The following is a 19494-nucleotide window of genomic DNA, read 5'->3' as shown; positions in this document are numbered from 1 at the left end:
GAGCAGAAGAGGGATGCGGGGAGATGGACTGCTAGTGTGCCAAATGGTGAGACCACCTGGGTCCCCAAGGGGTGGACAGGGATGGACTGCAGGTGAGGGCTGGCTGTGTTCCCCTGCGCAGCTCCTGGGGTTGCAGCAGACACCAGAGAACTGCTCAGCAAAGCCTGGACCCGCGACAGCAGAAAGACAGGGGCAGGAAGGGGCCAGCAGGCTGTAGGGAGCACAGGACCGAGGGTCTGTGGTCTGAAATCAGATGTCCTCTGGGGCTGCCTAGGCCTCCCCGCCCCCACCAAGGCCGGAGCCCAAACCTACAGCAGGTGACCCTGTGGAGCCAAGCCCGCACTGACACCAGAGTGGGTGGCAGAGGGTGAGCAGCGGGGGAGCACAGGTGACCACGGCACGTCCGTCCCCAACTGCCCAGGCAGCAGGAAGCCAAGCGTGAAATTAGCTCCACCTCAGCAGCCTGGCACGAAGACATGGGGATGACAGTGACGGGGCTGGGCCCGCGGGGACAACCTCCCGCTTCGTGGGGCGATCTGCTGTGCTCAGCACACTGGCTGTCATCCGTCACGTGCTAGCATCTGTCTCCCCTTCTGCAATGTCAGGCCGAGGTCACAGCCATGTCCCCAGGGCTTGTGCTGGCGCAGGTGGGAGCAGAGAGGTGGCCAGAGAGAGAGCATTTGCTGAAGGAACAAGGAGTCTGCCCTCTGTCTCTGGAAGGGCACAGACACTTCCAGACCAACACTCAGTAACCAAGGTCCCTGCAGTCCTGGGACATGCTGTCCCCACCTTGCAGGTGGGAAGATGAGGCACCAGGAGTGACCTGCCGCGGGCTCCTGGCTCAGGCCTCCACTCTGGGGCAAACCTGACAGCTACTGGGCTCCACAAAGGGCACAGCCAGGAGCGGCCAGGGCCCCACCCTGCTCCAGCCCCAAGGCCTCTGCCCTGCTTTTGCCCCTGCCCGCAGCTCTCCTGCCCTTGGCCAGTGGCAGCAGAGACCGCAGAGTCCCCTTGGCCTCACGCTGGCCCCAATTGCTCACACTGACCACCCTGCCTTCTCCTATCACCATCTTCCAACCTAAAATATTGCTTCCTCTGAGCCACAAAAGCTACCTAGAATTTTGGCCCAATAACATGGCTATCAGAAGTCTCGTCCTAGCTGGGTGTAGTGGTACCCTCTTCCTCCCAGCACTCTGGGAGGCTGAGGCAGGATGGTAACAAGTTCAAGCCCAGCCTGGGCAACGTAAGAGGCTTCACAAGACCCTGTCTCAAAACGAAAGATAAGAAAGTCTGGGGACAGCGCAGGACAAAGGCCTGGGTGCGACCCCCAGCACCACAGATGCGTAAGGGCACAGGTCACAGTGAAAATGCAACTAGGTCTGGTGAGTGACTCGGGCTTTAGGTGAGCTGCGGCTCCCTCTGTTACTTAGCATGTTTCTGTGATGAGGCACCAGACAGGACAGGGACACAAGGCTCTGATCTGTCCCAAGGCCTAAAACGCAGCCAGGCATGCAGTGGAACGGAGAGATGCATGAATGAATGCTAGGTGGGTGGGCAGTGAAGCCCTGAACAACTGCAGGGAGGTCAGCTGTCTGCAGGGGTGACAGCACTGATATGGGACACCCAGCTCCCTTGGGCCCCTGGGGCGCAAAGCCACGGGAACTCAGCACCCCACACCACCCCATCCTAAAACCCAGAGGATCTGCCTGGCCTGGGGGGCGTTCAGCAGTGCGCCCTGTCCATGCTGCCACTCCAGCCACACCTGGACTCACCGAGTCCCCCTGCCGAGTCACAGGTGAGCATCCAAGCTCTACCCCGACACACGCCACGAGCACGTAAGAGACCACAATCCTACAGACAGACACTGCTCTCCGACCTCACTGCCCACCGCCAGCTCAGCCACCAGGGCAAGGCCTGTGGCAGCTTTTACCTTTCAGGGTTCTGGATGGTGACATGAGGAAAGACCCCTCCACACGGCAGGAGGCCAGGCTCCCATTACTGCATCCTGAGGGAGAGCCAGGCCGCTCCAGCAGCCCCACAGCACCAACTGCCCCGAGCACAGCCTTGGGGCCCCCAAAGGTGTGTGGCACCTGACTTGACACCTGCCATCAGGGGTCTTGTCCTTGAGTCACACTGGGCTACCCACCCCCTCCCAGGCCCTTGTTCAGTGCTTCTTGCCACCCAAGCAGGCTGTGTGGACCCTGGGACCCATCAGAGCCCATGCACGTTCCTCGCCCAGGTCCTTCTGCCCATCCCCCAGGGAGCCTGGTGGCCCGCCCACCCTCCACACCCCAGCTCTGTACCCCGGCTGGCCACAGGGCTGTACTCACATCTTGATGTTCTCGTGGTACTGCCGGGTGTCCGAGGGCTGGTTGTACAGGGGCTGTGGGGCGGAGAGAATGTGAGTCAATGTGGCCACCTCCACCATCACCCAGGAGCCTGGCACCGCTCCCCAGCAGGGCTGCCCAGGGCAGGCCCAGGGCTCACAGTGGCACCCTGTGTGGAGACTGCTTCCTGGTCACCATGGAAACCAGGGCCCCAGCTTCGGAGATGTCCCTGCACCCAGACCCACAAGGAGGGACCATAGTGTTGTCAGATGGGGCCTGGTGGTAAGGCCAAAGACTCAGGAAGGCTCAGCACAGTCAGGGACACAGTCCGCAGGGAGGCCAGACCATGACCCGGGAAGACATACCGCAGCCCCTACCCATGCCAGAGCCTGGACACAAGCCTTGGACATACAGACCTCAGTTTCCCCACCTAGAGAATGGGCACAGGACAAAGAAGACCCACTTGCAGGGCCTCAGTAGCCCAGAACATGCCAGCCTTGGCGCCGACCACCCTGCTGTGTAGGGAACTCACCTCCCACACCGTTTAGTGTTGGGGAAAGAGGCAGGGACCTAGCAGGGTCCATGTGGGGCTCAGGGGAGAGGCTGGCTGGCCTCCGTTTCTTAGATAAAACACAACCTGAGGGGCTGGGAAGGGCTGCAAGGCCACAGCACACAAGCCCCAGAGCACATGACAAGCTCTAGTCCAGGGACGCACACTGCAAGTGGCAGAGGGCCCCTGGCCAGCCTCTGACCCATGACAACTGGAGAGCAGAGCTCCTCAGGTAAACTGAGGCAGGAGCAAATGAGGCTCTGGGAGCAGCATGGGAGCTCCCTGTCACCATGGCAACAGGCCTAGGGAAGAGAGGGGTGGGGCACATTGCCAAGGGGACGTCAAGGCCAAGGGGAGCCCCAGGACTCCCTCACCTTTTCCATAGGCTAGTGCCAGGCTATGGCTCCGAGGCGACCTCCAGGCCTCGGGGACCTGTGCCCTCCCAGGTACAGGAAGGACAGAAGATACTGACTCTACACCAGGCAGGGGATGCACGGCACACTAGGCAGAAGTGATGTGGTGCAGCTCGGAAAGAGTGAGGTTCTGGGAAGCAGGTGGGGTCCCCTGAGGGCCTGGCTCCTGACCAGTGTGGGGCACGACTGAGAAGGATGAGGAATGGGGGCTGTCCCCAGGCTGCACAGCTCCTAGTTGGAGTGTCACCCAGCCTTCACCCCACTGGTGACACCAACTGCTTAAAATAACCCTCCGATCAGGAAGGAAGCCGTGACTCAGAGCAGCACGGTGGCCTCCGCCTCCCTCGCCACTGCCCTGGCCAGCCTGGACCAAGGGCTCAGGGACCCAGCTCTGAAGCCCACACCACCTCCCGGGCATCACAGAACACCAGGGTCCCTGGTCACACCCAGAGCTGTCACAGGAGAGACCCCACGAACTGGTTCCTGATGCTGGAACATAGCAACCACAGCCCCAGGACAGCCACTGGGAGACACCACCCGCCGCCAGGCCTGGCCAGCTCCATGGACCCTGCCCCTCGCCTGCTGCATGGCCTGGGCAGGGCACTGCCGTCTTGGAGCCTCAGGCCGCAAGGGGACATGAGGACACCACAGCGCAGGGCCCTGCCTCCACCCCAGGCCACTAAGCCAAGCCTGTGGACACAAAGAGCACCAGCGCTGTGCTCTCAGCCTCCACATGGCCTCGCCCCTCAGGCTTGGTGAGGGGGTGGGGACAGCGAACAAGGGAGACGGGCACCGTCCCCACTAGGACCCATGGACACCCCAGGCCAAAGCCTCTGGGACCAGGGGACACTGTCGGTCCTGTCCCTCCCTCCCTGCTTGCAAGCTTGGGCCTGTGTCTTCCCCAGGAACGGGCAGAGGGATTCCCCCAGGAGGCACCTCGATCCTGCCTTCCCTGTTTGGCAAAAAGGTAAACCGAGGCAGGACACAGCTTACAGGTGGGCCTTAAAATGGTGCAAACCAGTTGTACCATAAGCACAGAACAGCCTGGGTCTGAGGACAGAGGACTATCACCCCATGGCACCCCATGGGCACCAGAAACACAACAGGCGAGTAGCTTGGCCAGCACCGTCCCTGCAGGGTCCTCACTCAATGCTGTGCTAAAATGAACCTCTCTTGGGGCCGTGGAGATGGCTCAGTAGAATAAGCGCTTCCCTGGCAAGTGCAAGGGTCTGAGTTCAATCCCTGGTTCCGGAAAAATAAAATAAATGAGCCTCTCTGCGACCCGCTGCCCTGAGCCCTACGTGGCCCAAGACTCGACCGTCTCCCGGAGCCAAGCACAGTGCTCACCAGGCACCAGTCGCCATCACCTGCCCCCATGGCAGCCACCCCAGTCCTCTCCACCACCATCATCCCATGCTGCATCCGGGGCCTGGGGACCCCAAAGGGACGACAGCAGCTTCTGCTTCTCCATGCATGGGCCGGCTCCTTCCCATCTGGAGGTGAGACCAACACCCGTGACTGCAGTGCAGCTGACAGCCACAGGCAGACACGGTCCCTGCACTGGAAGACTCAGCACTGAGTCTGCACTGTCCCAGCCAGACCAGTGCGACTGGCCCAGCTTCGCGGCCAAGGCAGCTGAAGCACAGGGAGCTGGGGGGGAGACCTGCTCAGGGCCACACGGCCATGTGGAGGCAGATCTGGGAGCTGAATCTAGCCCAGCCCTCTGTTGGGAGGAAGGGGTCTTCACGCCTAGCTGGATCTCCGTGTGTGGGCCGGTGGCCCAGGACCTGCAGCCTCCCCTGCTAACACCCAGGCCTCTTATCAGGAGACTGCACTTCCTGCCTCCTCACTGAGACTGCCCAGGCAGGGGACAACTTCCTGCTCCTCTTCCTCCTCCCTACCCCCGTGCCCCCCACACCCAGTGCCCAACTCACCAGCTCCACCTGGGGCCCCAGGCCCTCCAGAATCCGATGGGCTGCCTCCGCCTTCTTCTGCGGTGACCAAGAAAACACGGGAAGATTAGAAATGGGGCATCCCAGTCACTGGTGGGGGAATGGTACATAGCACCCCCCCACCCTGGCCACACAAACAGGGGCCCTGGCTCCCCTCCGTGCCCCTGGAAAGCCCACTGGGGTCGGTGTCCCCAGTGTGTCTGGCTCACCACCCCCAGGCCCCAGGCTGGGATGAGGACGCAGCTCCCAGGGGAGCAGCTGGGCATGTGTGGCGGCCTCAGAGCTGCAGGGGTGAGGGAGGAAGGGGAGGAGGGGGAGGAGGGGCGACGGGCGACAGGCTCGCTAGCCTCCCTGCGTTTCACAATCATGGGATTCTTTCCACTGCTGCAGTCTCCCCAGGCGCGACCCAGGACTTATTGGGAAGACAGCCACGTGCGGCAGAAAGGACTCCCTACACGCATTCAACAGGCCGGACCTCGGGCCCCACAGGGCCCTGAGCCATGAAGGCGACATTGTGCCCGCATGGCACCAGCACCAGCCTGGGACAGCGTCTGCTCCGGGCGGGAGGTGGGATGGGAGGACGGAGGGACAGAGACACGCCGTGCCCACCTGACGCTGGCTGCCTAGGGTCCTCACGCTCATGCTGGGCATATGCGCAGACAAGGGACACCTGCCCTGGGACACAGCCACCCCGGTCCCGAAGACACAGACCAGTGACCACTATCCCACGGCAAGGATGGCCAAGCCCTGGGAAGGCATCCGCCTCACGGGAGCACATCACCAGGCAGATCTGAGCGCACCCCATTTTGCAGACAGTGAAACCAGGGCACAGAGAGATGGGGTGAGGGACAAGGGGGCCCCCTTTTGGCTGCAGGCTGCAAGAAGACTTTGATAGCCACCTCCACCCCTCTCAGGCTGATCCACACATGCATGTGTGCACACACAGGAGCAAATGTGCATCCTCAGCATGCTCAGGACGGCCGGCCCTGCTGACTCAGGCCTGCAGGAACCTCAATCCCCACTGAGGGGAATGGCCTCTGCCCAGTGCCTGTTCCTCCAGACGGCCACAGTCCTGCCTCCTGCCCTGCGCTCTCATGTGGCCCTGGCGACAGCCGCCCCTGACTGCCTGGCCTTCACCTCGAGGCCTGCACAGCCTCCACCTCCTGCCTCGCTGCCCTAGAGATCAAGGACGTCTGTCCCCCCCGCCCCCTGCTCCTGGCCTCCACGCATGCCTTGACCTCCCAGAACTCCTGGCCACCTGGCTCCCTTCCCGGTGCCAGGCCCCTGGGTCAGGCTGGCAGCTCAGCTCACGCTGCCATCTGTGTGCACCTGCACCGCCTGCACGGTAGCCCGAAGGCAAGCGCGCCTGGCACAGTGGGGCTGCACACACTCCTTGGAATGGAGAATGAGCTGGCGTGCAGGAGGGAGGCAGCCCTGCCCAACAGGAGACTGCATCTCCCCGCTCCCCGCTCACACACCGCCCTCCTGCAGGAAGTGGCGGGGAAAGAGGAGGATTAAAATTTAATCCTACTGATCCCCCAAGGGGCTCTCAGTCCTGGCTGCTCCTGCTACAGGCAGCCAAGGGCCCCCCCGCTGCCAGGCGCCAGCTTCTGAGGCTCAGCCTGGGCAGGGGACACCTGAGCCCCACACCCCCAAACAGAGGGCTCTCAGGTGGGACCAGCCATATCCGCCCCCCCCTCCACTGCCCTTGCAGTTGCTCTAAGATCCTTCCAGAGGGCCCCTTCAGACTGCAGGGGACCCAGGGCTTTGGATTCAGCCAGGGGTAATACAGCCAAAGACACTACCCTTGGGGACCTTCCAGCCCTCACCATCAGCGGAATAAACAGGCATTGGGGCCAAGGGAAACCGGAGAGCCAGAAGGGGGCGCCCTGGACCTGTGGGACAGCGGCTGGAGACAGCCATACCTGCTCTCCCACCCAGGTGCAAGGCCTCTCCAAGTGCTCTTTTGTGTCACCTGCACTAGGGCCTTGTCCTCTCTGAGCCCCGACTGCCAGAGGGGAAAAACAGAACAAACGCACCTGCTTCACTAGAGTCTATGCTGATGGGGCTGACAGAAGCTGAGAAAAGTGAGGCTCTAATACGAGCAGAAAACCCGGATGGGACCTCCCCAGTGAGCTCTTCCTTGGGGCCTGGTGCTGGCCAGGAGCCCACTTGTCCTCAGCCCGAGCATGCAGACATGGGCTCCTGTCTCCATCCTTCTAGCCAGGAAGGTAACGTTTCCTGCCTCCTCTCCTGTCCCTGAGACTACAATCGGTGGGGGGCGGGGCTCCCAGGGTCCTGGGCAGCCGAGGCCCTCGTGCTCACCCCACTCGCTCTGAGCGCCAACCCTACCAGGAACCCCAAGAAGGGGTGGTGGGGAAGGAACACCTTCTGAGAAGGGGCCGGTGGAGACCACTACTGGAGAACCAGGCCCCACACACTGCGGACACCCGGCGGGTTGGCCCCGAGCAGGTCACTCAATCTTTTTGGGCTTCAGTTCCTCTGTGTATAAAACAGAAACAACCAGGGAACCTACTTTCGTGTCAGTGCTACGTGCAGGATGGACAGAAAGGGGCTGAGCCACGGTGGGCCACTATGCTGTTGCAATACCCTGGTGGACCATGGGCCAAGAGGGCACATGGTAACAGCTCCCAGAATGCCCGCCTGTGCCCTCAGCCAATGCTGGCCTTCAGGCGGGAGGGGGCCAGGCTCCCACTGCACAGTGGCAACACGGGCGCACAGGCGGTCGTGTGGTGCCTGCCCGGGAGACGGAGGAGGCTGCCTGGTGCAGACAGGGACGTACCCGGTTTTCATCGTAGATGATCTGTACCAAGCTGCGGTGCTTTGACTCGATGGGCGGCGGCGACACCGGCTTCTCGGGCTCAGGAGGCTTGGCAGCCTCCTCCTCAAGCTGTTGCTGTGGAAGGGGACAGTGGCAGGTGAGCCTCGCCCTTGGGTGGGAGAGAGGCACAGCCAGCCCTCGGCCATCCCACAGTCATCGCAGGATGTCAGGCTGCTCCTGCGTCCTCTAAGTCGCCCGGGGCTCCACATCTGCGGAGGGAGGCTTGTCCCAGCAGCCGTTCCTCAGATGGCACCCTGGGCTGAGGCACAATGGAGCAGGAGGACTCTCACGGGCCCTGTCGTCCCTGATGGCAGGGGCTGCAACACCCACGTGTGCAGGACACTGGGCCAGGACACAGGAGGCAGGCCACTCTCGTCCACTGCAATGCCCACAAGTGCCATGGTATGGGGAAGGGCTGCAGACGTGGGACCCCCAATCATCCTCACTCACTGTGCTGCCTTGGGAAGTTGCCGAGTTTCCCGAGCCCCTCTCCCTCACCTGGAAGTGTGGGCCATGAAGGCCTTTACCCTGGTGACGGCCGAAGGAGCTAATGCCAACGCGTACCCCCAGCAGCACAGGCTCAGCCCCACGGACAACGCTGCCTGTCCTCGAGACTGCCGTCACCATCCCTGCCGTCACTACCACCACCATCCACCCTGCCATCTCCACCCTGGGCACCCTTCCTTAAACACCTCAGACAGGACATTCCCCATGCAGCCATCTGCTTTGTACCAAAAGAGAAAGCCAAGACCGGAGAACAGAGGCACCGGTCCGGGGCCACACGGAAGTGACAGCAGAACACAGTTCTACCTGCCTGCAAGGCGCACACACGCTGGGCGTAACAGGGACAGAGCATTATGAGCCTCAAAAGGCAGCCAAGAGGAGCTAGTCCAGCGCAGGACTGTCTCAGCCCCACAGCGACCCCTCGTGGGGGCTGCAGTCGCCTCTGCAGGCTCCCCTGGGGCAAAGGGCAGGAACCGAGTAGCACAGCCGAGTGTGCAGGAAGGGGCCTCCTGTATGGAGAGCCCGCCAAGAGGACCGCTGCGCTGCGCTCCACTCCACGGGAACACAGACCTCACTGCACCCCTCACTGCTGCTCTGGGCCCTGGGTCTCCTTCTGTGAACCCAGGAGGGAGGAAAGGCGCCCCTCCCCCAGAGGAGGGCAGGAGGCAGACTGCTCACCAAGTCGGCCACCAAAGAGCCGAGCAGCCGCCACAGCAGCTGGGACCAGAACTTTGTTTAAAAAGAAAATAACAGGCATTGGGCAAGAATGTGGAAAAGCTGGAGCCGTCAGACGTCGCTGGGAGGCTGTAAAAATGGGGCAACCGCAATGGAAGAGAGCCTGGAAATTCCTCGGCGTGGAGCTCCGTGTGGCCCAGCAATTCCCTGTCCACACCCGAGAGCGCAGCACGTCATCCAAACACACACTGAGAACGTGTGATTCCAGCACCAGCAGCCACAGGGCGGAAGCGGTGCCTCGTCTATGCAGAGGTGGGTGGATAAACAGCATCCCACCATGGGATGTCCCTCAGCCACAAGGAGGGCAGTGCTGGCCTGGAAGGCAGAGACCCGGCTTCCATCCCCAACACCACAGACAAGGACGGCAGGGAGGGACAAAGTCCTCACACTGTCTCGGTGCAGACAGTCCCAGTTGGATTTCTGCCAAGGAAGAACAGGTACAGGGGCCACCTGTGTGACCCCCCCACCAGACGACAGGGGACCGAGAGCAGCTAGGGTCTGGGAGGGACAGCAGAGACTGCGGACAGCCTGGTGCTTCCCACAGGGCACTGCATGGCACCTTCAACAGGCCAAAACCCCACCAAATCCTACACTCTGAAGACCAATGCTCTACTTGGGAACTTTAGTTCCAAGCACCGGCAGCAGAGTACAGGAGACACTCTACTCTCCCAGTGGGGCACCCCTCCCTTGGGGTGCTACCTGCACGCCAGGCCTGGGGAAGCAGAGCACTAGGGGGCCGGATGACTCCAATCCATGCCTGGCCTCTCTTGGGACATGTGAGCCACCATCCTGGAAAGCCCCCTGCCACCGAGGTCTACGGCTGCTGCTGGGCCAGCTTTGCCCCGCGTGCCCTCAACACCCATCTGCCCGCCAGCTCTGCCTGGGGCCATGTGTGCTACCCTCCTCCTTTGTGCGAGAGGACGGGCCGCTGCCCTCCCCTCATCCACATACTGCTGGGGCACAAAGCAGGACACACAGTGACTCAGCCAAATGGGTGACAGATCTAGCACGTCAGCGGAGTTCCTGCAAAGGCCCCGGCTTCGTGGCCATATGGTCTCTGCTGGATGGCCGCACACACCATGTACACAAGGAGCAAGGAGAGGCCAAGTGCCAATAAAACTTCATAAACACTGCCACAGGCCAGGTGTAGCTCCACCAGCTTAGCCCAGGGGACAGTGGCTGACTAGGGACATAGCTCCTGTAACGACCAAGACATCCTCTCTGCAGGAGGCCACTGGAGCAGAGACCCAAAGATGCCAGGGAGGGAATCCCAGCAGCGCTGGGCAAAGTGGCAAAGTCAGATCATCAACTAATTTTGTACTGAAGAAGCTATAAATGAGTATTATCATCATCACAGCCAGGCACGGTGGCACACGCCTTTAGTCTGAGCTCCTCACAAAGCCAAAACAGTAGGATCCCTGAGTTCAAGGCTAGCCTGGGCTGCAAAACGAGACCTTTGTCTCAAAAAAAAAAAAAAAAAAAAAAAAAAAAAAAAAAAACGCATGCAAAGACATGTTCCTTACACGGCTTTGTTTGGTTTCAACTGTGACACTGGGATTTTTGTTTCCAATCTGAGGATCTCAATTCCTCATTAAAACCCTGGAAAGATGTCACACACGCCCTACACACCAGGAGACAAAGGCTCCCCAAAATTGAGTTCCCTGAAGGAAACTATACAATTCGCATTTATTTTATTTTATTTTATTTTATTTATTTTGCATTTGGTACAGGGTCTCACTGTGCAGCTCGGACTCACAGCGATCCTCCTGTTTTCAGCCTCCCCAGCGCTGGGATCACAGGTGTGCGCTACCAAAGTTTCAGGGGCCAGCTCAGCTCAGCTGGTGCACAGGGCCGGCGCAACACATGGTGCTGAGATCGAAGCTCAGTCCCTGAGCTTGCCTAAGCAGGCACTCGGCCCACTGAGCTGTCTCTCCGGCCCTACAGACTACATTTAAGTTGTTCTCCTTTCTTTCTTTTCGTTTTTCTGTTTCTGAGACAGGGTCTTGCTATGCAGTTCAGACTGAACTCACTCTGCAGCCCAGGCTGGCCTCTAGCTCGAGACAACCCTCCCGCCTCGGCCTCCCGAGTGCCAGCATCACAGGCATGCGTGCCCAGCTGACCACACAGTGGCCTTTGGCAGGTCTCCTGTGCTGGAGGCTCAGGTGGTCACTGCACTGGGGACAGCTCGGGCGGGGGCTGTGCCGGGGGGGTGTGCTCAGCTCACACCCTGGCCTCATGAATGTCACATAGGCACGCAAGCCCACTCGCCCCGATCGAGGGGTGTCTGTGCATCTGTGACCCCCGTTCCCAGTGTCACCTCACGGTTAGCACCACTGGTGACTTGGAGGAGCTGGTCCCCACCTCTGAGCCCACCACACCTGCTTCTTCTTCAGCTTGGAGATCTGCTGCTCCACCATGGTGATCTCGCGGTCCACACGGTCCATATTCTGGATTAGTTCCTCCTTGGACAGCCGCGGGGGCACTAGCTCTAGCTCGGCATCCGCATGTGGGGGGCTGGGCGGCGACACAGGCTCCAGCTTGCCCGCCAGGCTGCGGTCCTGAGGGGACAGGGGACAGGGGACACTTGGTCAGCCAGGGTGCCTGGCATACCCCGGCTTTGGCCTGACCCTCAGCGCAGCTCCTGTGTGGGACAGTCCCCGCCCTGCCCGGTCACCCCAAGGCCCTCCCCACCCCCACCCCTGCTCCAGCATCTTTCCAGGCAGCACATGCCTGCCCTCTGCATACCCCAACTTCCACATCCTTCTGGGAGCCCACACCCCCCAGAATGGGAATGTCACCTCTCACAGGCCCAGCCTCCAGAGAGACCTTCCTGACATGCAGTCCACCTGAGCAAGTTCCAGGACCCGAGGTGGCACAAGCCATCAGAGGGGCTGCACACAAGACAGCCCTGAGGGGCCAGGAGAGGGCCAGGAGCCACGAGGCCCACAAGAACACTGAGACGACTACTTTCTCTTTCACCCTTAATTTTTTTATTTATAATTTCTGTCTGCTACCTGGGAATAAATCCAGCACCTTCACCTTTTCTTTATGCTTTTATTTCCGGCAGGGGTCTCACTAAGCCACAAACTGCCCCCAGGCTCGGCTCAATCTTGTGATACTCCCGCCTCAGCCTCCCAAGGTGCTCAAACGAGGGTGATTATTCAAGGATGTCCCTGTATCCCCTGCTGGGCCAAGCTGCACAGGGATCTGGGGGGAGGAGGCTGGCATACAGCCCAGGCCCCAGTCACAGCCCTGTGGGCCCATGCAGACACTGGCTGCCCGCTTCAGCCACCCCTTTCTCTCTGGGCACAGTGACGGCACCACCTCCCCGGTGCCTGGGAGTCACACAGGTAAGCTCCCTCAACCGAGGTGAGGATGTGTTGCCCACGCCTGGCTCGGCACAGTGGCAAGGCCATGCCATTCCCACCCGGGCACAAGGCTAAGGGGGCAGCTGCTGGCCTAGGGGTCGGACAGAGCCAGGCTGCGCCCTGGCTGGCTGCGCAGCTGCCCCCAGGACAGGACACAAAGGGGCTTTCTTCCCAGATGGCTGCAGCGCACAGCAGGGCTTCCCCAGCCTGGCACCCGGGCCCTGGGACCCGCCTGGTTGGCCTCCATCCCCTGTGGCCATCTGAGACAGGGACACAGCAGATGCCCAGGTCTCCTGCCATACGGGACCCTCCAAGGAATGTCTCAGGGTCCTCACAACAGAAGATAGCAGGGAGCACTGTCCCTGGAGCTGGGTCACCCTGGGCAGGGCAGGCAGGGCAGGCCCACACCCCTTTCTGGTTCTTGCCCAAGGCCAGTGGAGATGAACAGGGGATGAGGATGAGGGCTTCAGGGCCAGGCACCCCAAATCTCGAGCAAACCGCTTGCCCAACCCAGCGTGGCTCTCAGAAGCAGCATCTCTTACCCGGGCCAGCCAGGGGCTGTTACCAGCCAACACCAGAAAAGCACCAGACCTGGTTCGCTCCCCAGGCCCTCACCAATCAAAGCCCTGACAGAACAAGGTTCCTGACAGAACACTGGCCACTGTGGAAAGGGATGGAGCACAGACACAGGGGCCAGGCCCCCCCAAACAACACTGAAACAGCAGCCAGGCAGCATGCACCCCTGAGGAGCCAACGTCCCTGGGGACCTAGGCAGGGCGGCAGCCAGGCAGGGACAGTGGCAAGGGGCGAGTCCCCATGTACTGCAACTCCTCCTCCCAGGTCACGGGGACAGGTTGGCACCAGATGGGAGGGGCTCGCCGCAGCACCCTGAATGGCCCAGGGCCCGACTCCACTCAGGCACTTCTAGGCCACAGGACCCTCACTGTGCAGTAGGGAGAGCATTCCCTGCCACCAGTGCCCCGACTGCTGGCCCTTCTGTTACGGATACCCATCACTAAGCTGTGGTCAGATGCCAGTTTCCAGGTTGGATGCCCTGTGACAAAATTTCTGAGCAGGGCTGGGGAGACAGCACAGCGTTCTAAGCACTTCCCTGGCAAGCACAAGGACTTGGGTTCAATCCCAAGTATGGCATGCGGTGCCAGCCCTGAAACCCCAAGCACACTGTGGGGGCCTTGAAACCGGGCATGGTGGCGCATGCATGTAATCCCAGCACTGGAGAGATAGAACGATCACTACGATTCCAAGCTGCGATCACTACGATTCCAAGCTGTGTAGCGAGACCTTGTACCAGATAAAATTAAAAAAAAAAACCTGAAGTGCAACACTGATGGCTACTGATGGCTATGAATAAGACAAAAAGTCGTTACCCAAAATTAAAGCCACAAAAGCCCCCTGGGGTGTGGCAGAAAAGAGCTCTATTTCCGCAGGCCTCAAAACTTGGAGGAGGAAACCTTGGGTCACAAGCTGCCGACAGGTTAGCACACCAGGCCCACTCCCACCACGAGGGTGGGCCTCAGCACAGCCAGTGAAGGGCAGAGATGGGGTCCCGGCGACATCACATCACCTGGATCATGCTCTACCCAAAGCCAAGAACCCTGGACCCCAAGCCTGTGCTTCTGCCAATGAGGCAGGGGCTGCCATTCAGGGACTTTCAGAGGTGGCACTGCAGGTGACTTTAAGATCCCCTAGCATGCCACCAACCCGGGAGGGTTGTGCAAGCTTGGGACAGGAGCGTCTCAGCCTCACATTGGCACAGGCTGAAGCAGTAATAGCGCCCATCCTGGCAACCCCAGGGGAGTGGCAGGACAGAGAAGGGCAGAGGCGGCAGACACAGGAGGAGACATTGGCGGAGAGACACAGGAGCAAGCCAAGGGGACGAGAGCTGAGAGGGAGGAGAAAGGCAGCAGAAGACACACAGCATGGCTGTGGAACAGATGCCTTGAGCCACAGACCAGGGCTCGGCCACTCTGGGGGGAGAGCTGGCAGCAGGGACATCCAGCCCCAAACCACATGCTTCATTTACCTACACTCCTAGGTCCCAGTTCTCCCTTCTGGGACAGCAGTTAGAGTCCAGGGCCTGGGCCCCCGGCAGCATCCCCACCACCAGCCAGCATGCAGGGACAGTGTGTGGAGGTGACAGGTGGCAGGCCTTAGCCACTTGGTGAGGTGGGCAGGAAAGTGTGCCCACTGCGGGAAGGGTGACTGTCCCACCAGGGAGCACAGCCAGGAATGGCCTGAGCAGCAGGCACCCAGGGCTTGAGGAGGCGTAAGGAGTCTCTCTCGAAGAGTCTCTCTCCGGTTGGCCAATAGTTCACTGGATTAAAGTGCCTGCTTAGGCAGATGCAGGGGCCCAGGGGCTGGGGGTTCAATCCCTGGCCTGCTGTGCTCGCCCCGCCCCCAGGGCGAGCTGAGCTAGCGATTGAGACTGGTGGTGATGGTATGCACGCCTGTAATCCCAGTGCTTGGGAGGCTGAAAATAGAAGCATCACCACAAGTCCGATCTACATAGTGAGACCCCGAGACCCTGTACTAAATATGTTTAAAAAAAAAAAAAAAAGGTCTCTCTGGGAGGATGCTGACCCCCCTCTTGCAGTGGCCTGTGGCGGAGGGGGCAGGGCTACCCATGCTTTATAGAGGATCAAGGAAAGGCAGGAGCAAGGAGGTGGACAGAAAGCTACTGCCATGGTCCAGGAAAGCAAGGTCGGGGGCCCAGGACCACTGAGACCAGACGGAAGGCAGTGACTAGCGCAGGGAGTGTGTGAAAAGCAGACGTGTGGGATCCCAGGACAGATTGCGCAGGGTGCGAGGAGAGAAGGGCCCTGAGCAGCAAAATGGGAGGCCAAGAGCCAGGCTTGGACTCAGCATAGGCCCGGGACCTCCAGCACCCAGGAGCAGAGCCAGGTGCAGGCAGCAGGACGCCATCCCTCCTCCTTGCAGGACACCACTGCGCCTCCCACCCTCCAGCACCATACACTTTTGGGGCCAGAGCCCAGGGACCAGCACTGGCCTCTATGCAAGGCTTAAGGAGCCACCAGGGCCCAGTCCCATCCAAGCAGCGACCCAGCCCCAACACGGCACACGTGAGCAGAGACCCAGGGCCGCACATGTCCATCAGACCCCAGCTGCCCCCAGGGGAGCTCAGCCTGCACCACCTCTCGATGCCAGGCCACACCCACCCATGCTCCGCCCTATGCTCTGCTTCTGTCTAAGGGACCCCACTCCCCACTCCCGCTCCCTGCTCCCACCTTAGTGAGGTCCTCGGAAGCACAGGGCTGTCCCGCAGCCAGCAGGGGCGATGGGCGCAGCAGAGGGTCAGGCATCAGCTCCAGGCGTGGCCGCTTGCTCTCCATGAACTCTAGGTCGGCCTTGCCCAGCTCAGGCAGGTAGGAGTGGGACTCGGGCCTCAGATGCAGTTCCTGGGACCTGCAGAGGGGCCGGGCACACAGTGGTGTCACACAGGGAGAAATGGTCTTGAGACCTGGGACCCCCAGTTGTCCTCCACCAGCACCACCAGGGCCCCAAATAGCTGACTTCAGGAGGGGTGATGGGCGCCAAGGGCAGGGACAAGAAGGTGTCATCATGCCAGAGCTAGCAGGAAGCACCCACAGGGACAGTGGGATCCCAGAAGCAGCCTCAAGGGCAGGAAGAAGGCCAGCCTCTGCCCCACCAGACCTCTTGCATCTTCAAAGACAGTCAAGTGACAGACACCATGTCCTGCCCACTGCCCAGCCAGACATCACTAGCTGATCACCATGCTTTCTCACGCTGTGAGACCGGGCCTGGTGCCTTCTCGGTTCAGCCAGCAGCCCTGATGAGTACATCCAGGCTCATCGCACCCAACCTGCTTGCTCTCCTGTCAGCTGGCCTGGAAAGGGCAGGGCCCTGCCTGACACACCCTGCTGCACCAGAGGGGCCTCTACACCCCAAGCTCCAGTCCACTCCAGAACGTGGGATGCTCTGAGCACAACTCCAACACTCCGCCCTCAACAGCCCTCTGGCCCCACTCCCGGCCACCACATCCCTGCCCCAAGGCCTTTTCCCATGTCAGGACTAAAACATCAGCTCTTTCTGGGAGCCTGGCCCCCGGCCTCAGCAATGCTCCGGCCTTGGAGACAGACACCGCGGTCTAAGCCTCCCAAGACTGCAAACCAGATGTCCCCCTCTTCCCCTGAGCTGCGCTTGTTGGATGCTATGTCCCAGCCACAAAAAGCTGGCCAGCACACGTCCCACACCTCCGCTGTCCCCAGTACAGGTCATCCTCCACGTTTCTGCTCAACCTTCTCTGGCTTAGATGAGGGAGCAAGGCTGTTGGGGCCCAGGGCAGGTGGCAGCGTGCTCCCGGCTAGCTGGAGGAAGGACAGTGGGAGTGAGGAGGGCCTGTGTGCACCACCCCCTCAGCCTCCCTTTCCCCACATGCCGAGGACACTGCCGTGGCCACCTTACCGTTCATTCCCCGGCTGGAACTCGGACAGCAGCGAGGGCCTCCGCCGCTGGGGCTGGATGATTGAGCCGGGTGACAGGTGAGAGGTGTAGTCCCGAGGGTGGTGCTGGTACTCGAGCAGCCCCACGTCCTGGGGGGGAAGCAGGCGTGAGAGCAGGCTCAGAGGAACCTTCCCTACGAGGGACTGAGTTCCGAACAGAGTGCGTAGTTTGGGAGCCACCGGCCCGGCTAGGGAGCACTGGCTTTACCAGCGCAGCACCTGTCCCTGCCCTCAGCCTCGCTGCCGGCCGCTCCACCACGCCAGGACGAGGCTGCTCTGGCAGGGCCACAGCAAGAATCCCACCAGGCCTGCGAAGGACCGCATCGCTCCGCCAGGGCCTTCTGCACCTGGGCTCTGCAGCTGGGACCAGGGCCTCGCACACCTTGGGCGAGCGCGGGCCACCGAGCCACAGTGACACAGTGTGAGCTCTGCCGCCCACTGAGATGGCCCTGACGAGGGTCTCACGCACCCAAGCTCCTCCCTTCGCAGCTGGACAAGTGGGCGGCCCTGACCAGTGTGGAGAAAATGTTCCAGTTTTTATTTTTCCATGGTATTTTACTTTATTTTGGGGGGTTACATCTTGTCTTATCGGCACATCCTGGATACACCCAGTGCCTGTCCGTCACGGCATCTGCACCCGCATGCGACACGCTCGCCACTGCCCCCCCCAGCCGCTCCTCCTTCTGGTCTCATTTTGTTTACTTTTCCCCTCCCTCCTTTCTCCCTCCCTCTCCCTTGTTCCCATTCTCATTTGAACATTTTCTTCCCATTTCCAAACACGTAGCACACGTTTTGGGCCTTATTTACTCTTCCGGTTTCTCACAACGGAGATGCGGTGCGGTCTTTGAACGCGCATGCGGCGGCTCATTTCACTCACGAGCGTGGTCCCACGGTGCACCCACTTAGTTTATTCTCCATGATGTGCCACTGTATAAGGAAACCACATCTTCCCATCTTCTGTATCTACTCATCAACAGATGGGCATCGGAGCTGTTGCCAAGATTCAGCTAATAAAAACGGTGCCACTGTCAACATGGGTGTGCATGTGCCACTGTGGCATCATGATGCTTTCAGCTCCTTTGGGAATACACCCAGAAGGGAGAACAGCTCAGTCGAACACAACCTCTAGTTTTAGGTTTTTGAAGATTGGAGACGATACTTTTATTAAAAAAAAAGCCTCCCAACAAGAACATAAACACTGGCTTCCTCGGTGTACCAGCACCAATTGATTAGTTCTGTCTGCCTGGAACACTGGGTTCTGCTGTGTGGGGCAAGCAATTAGTGATGTCTGACACTGGCAGGGCTGCAGGAAGGTGGGAAGGCAGATGACTCAAGTTTCCTCTTGGGACAGCTTCCTGATGTTTTGCTGCTCAGGGTTTTGTTTTTCAGAGCTATAATTTTCCCAATTTTCTGTAAAAATCTTGCCATTCTTTTGTTGTCTGGCTTTTTATTTAAGAGGAAAGAGAACCAAGTTGACACCAGGTAGGAGCAGAGAGAATAGATTTGTTTCAGATCCAGCGGAACATGTGTGGTGGAGGTGGACCTCAGGAGGCACCCGCTGGTCCCCATTCTCAGACCTCAGCGTCCTTGGCTGTGAACTGGGCACGAGCACAGGTGGCAGAGCCTTGCCTGTGCTTCTGGTGTTCTGGGCGCCGCCACAGGCTGAGCCCCATGGCGTCCGGCACAAGGCATGGGTGCAGTAGCAGGGGACACAGCAGGGATGCGCCAGGCTGCCAGGCAAAGCTCCTCCACGACAGTGGCGGAGGCGCGAGAAGAAAGCAGCAGGCCGTGCCGACTGCCAGCAGCCAGCAGCGACGCTCTCCCCGCCGGCCGGCTCTCCCGGAGAAAGCAAAATGGGCAAAGCAGCGACGGGCAGGCAGTCTGACTGCTGCCAGCTGAGGGAGGCACCAAGAGGCATGGGCGGTGCGTGGCCTGGCACAGGGTGTGGGAGGCCACCACAGGCTCTGGCCTTGGGCTCCCCGTCAGGAGGGGCCCTGCACAGGGTCTCCACCTAGGGCTTGGGTGGGGCCTGGGCAGTGATACCCCACGAGGGCACAGAAGCAGGAGCCCCACAGAGCTGCTCTGTGAGCAACGGCACCTTGCGCGGCTAGCACACGAGGCCGTAGGGCGGCCCGCACCGGCGCTGGCATCTGCAGCAGGCCCGTGTCACCAGTGACGTGGGAATCAGCCGGGCGGGTCCTTCCTCCAGAGTCAGCACCAGGCCCAAGGCCAAGGCGGCGCCGAGTGCCGCTGGCACAGGGCCATGTCCATCTAGGCAACCGCAGCGATGCCCTGGGGAAT

General features: G+C 60.6%; 1 protein-coding gene across 10 annotated transcripts in view; it reads right to left on the bottom strand.

The window, feature by feature from the left end:
• The window catches only part of Ncor2 (nuclear receptor corepressor 2), a 125117-nt gene that overhangs the window by 64603 nt on the left and 41020 nt on the right, over positions 1-19494 (bottom strand). For all 10 annotated transcript variants that reach the window (XM_023720546.1, XM_023720543.1, XM_023720538.1 and 7 more), the window contains 6 exons: positions 17156-17283; positions 15958-16135; positions 11702-11881; positions 8046-8159; positions 5225-5281; positions 2331-2383 (listed from right to left, as the gene is read on the bottom strand). In XM_023720546.1, the coding sequence (XP_023576314.1) occupies positions 2331-2383; positions 5225-5281; positions 8046-8159; positions 11702-11881; positions 15958-16135; positions 17156-17283 (710 nt within the window). The remainder of the gene's footprint in view (positions 1-2330; positions 2384-5224; positions 5282-8045; positions 8160-11701; positions 11882-15957; positions 16136-17155; positions 17284-19494) is intronic.

Source organism: Octodon degus, unplaced genomic scaffold, assembly GCF_000260255.1.
Source record: "Octodon degus isolate 3935 unplaced genomic scaffold, OctDeg1.0 scaffold00076, whole genome shotgun sequence".
NCBI lineage: Eukaryota > Metazoa > Chordata > Mammalia > Rodentia > Octodontidae > Octodon > Octodon degus.
This window is presented reverse-complemented; position numbering and strand designations above follow the sequence as displayed.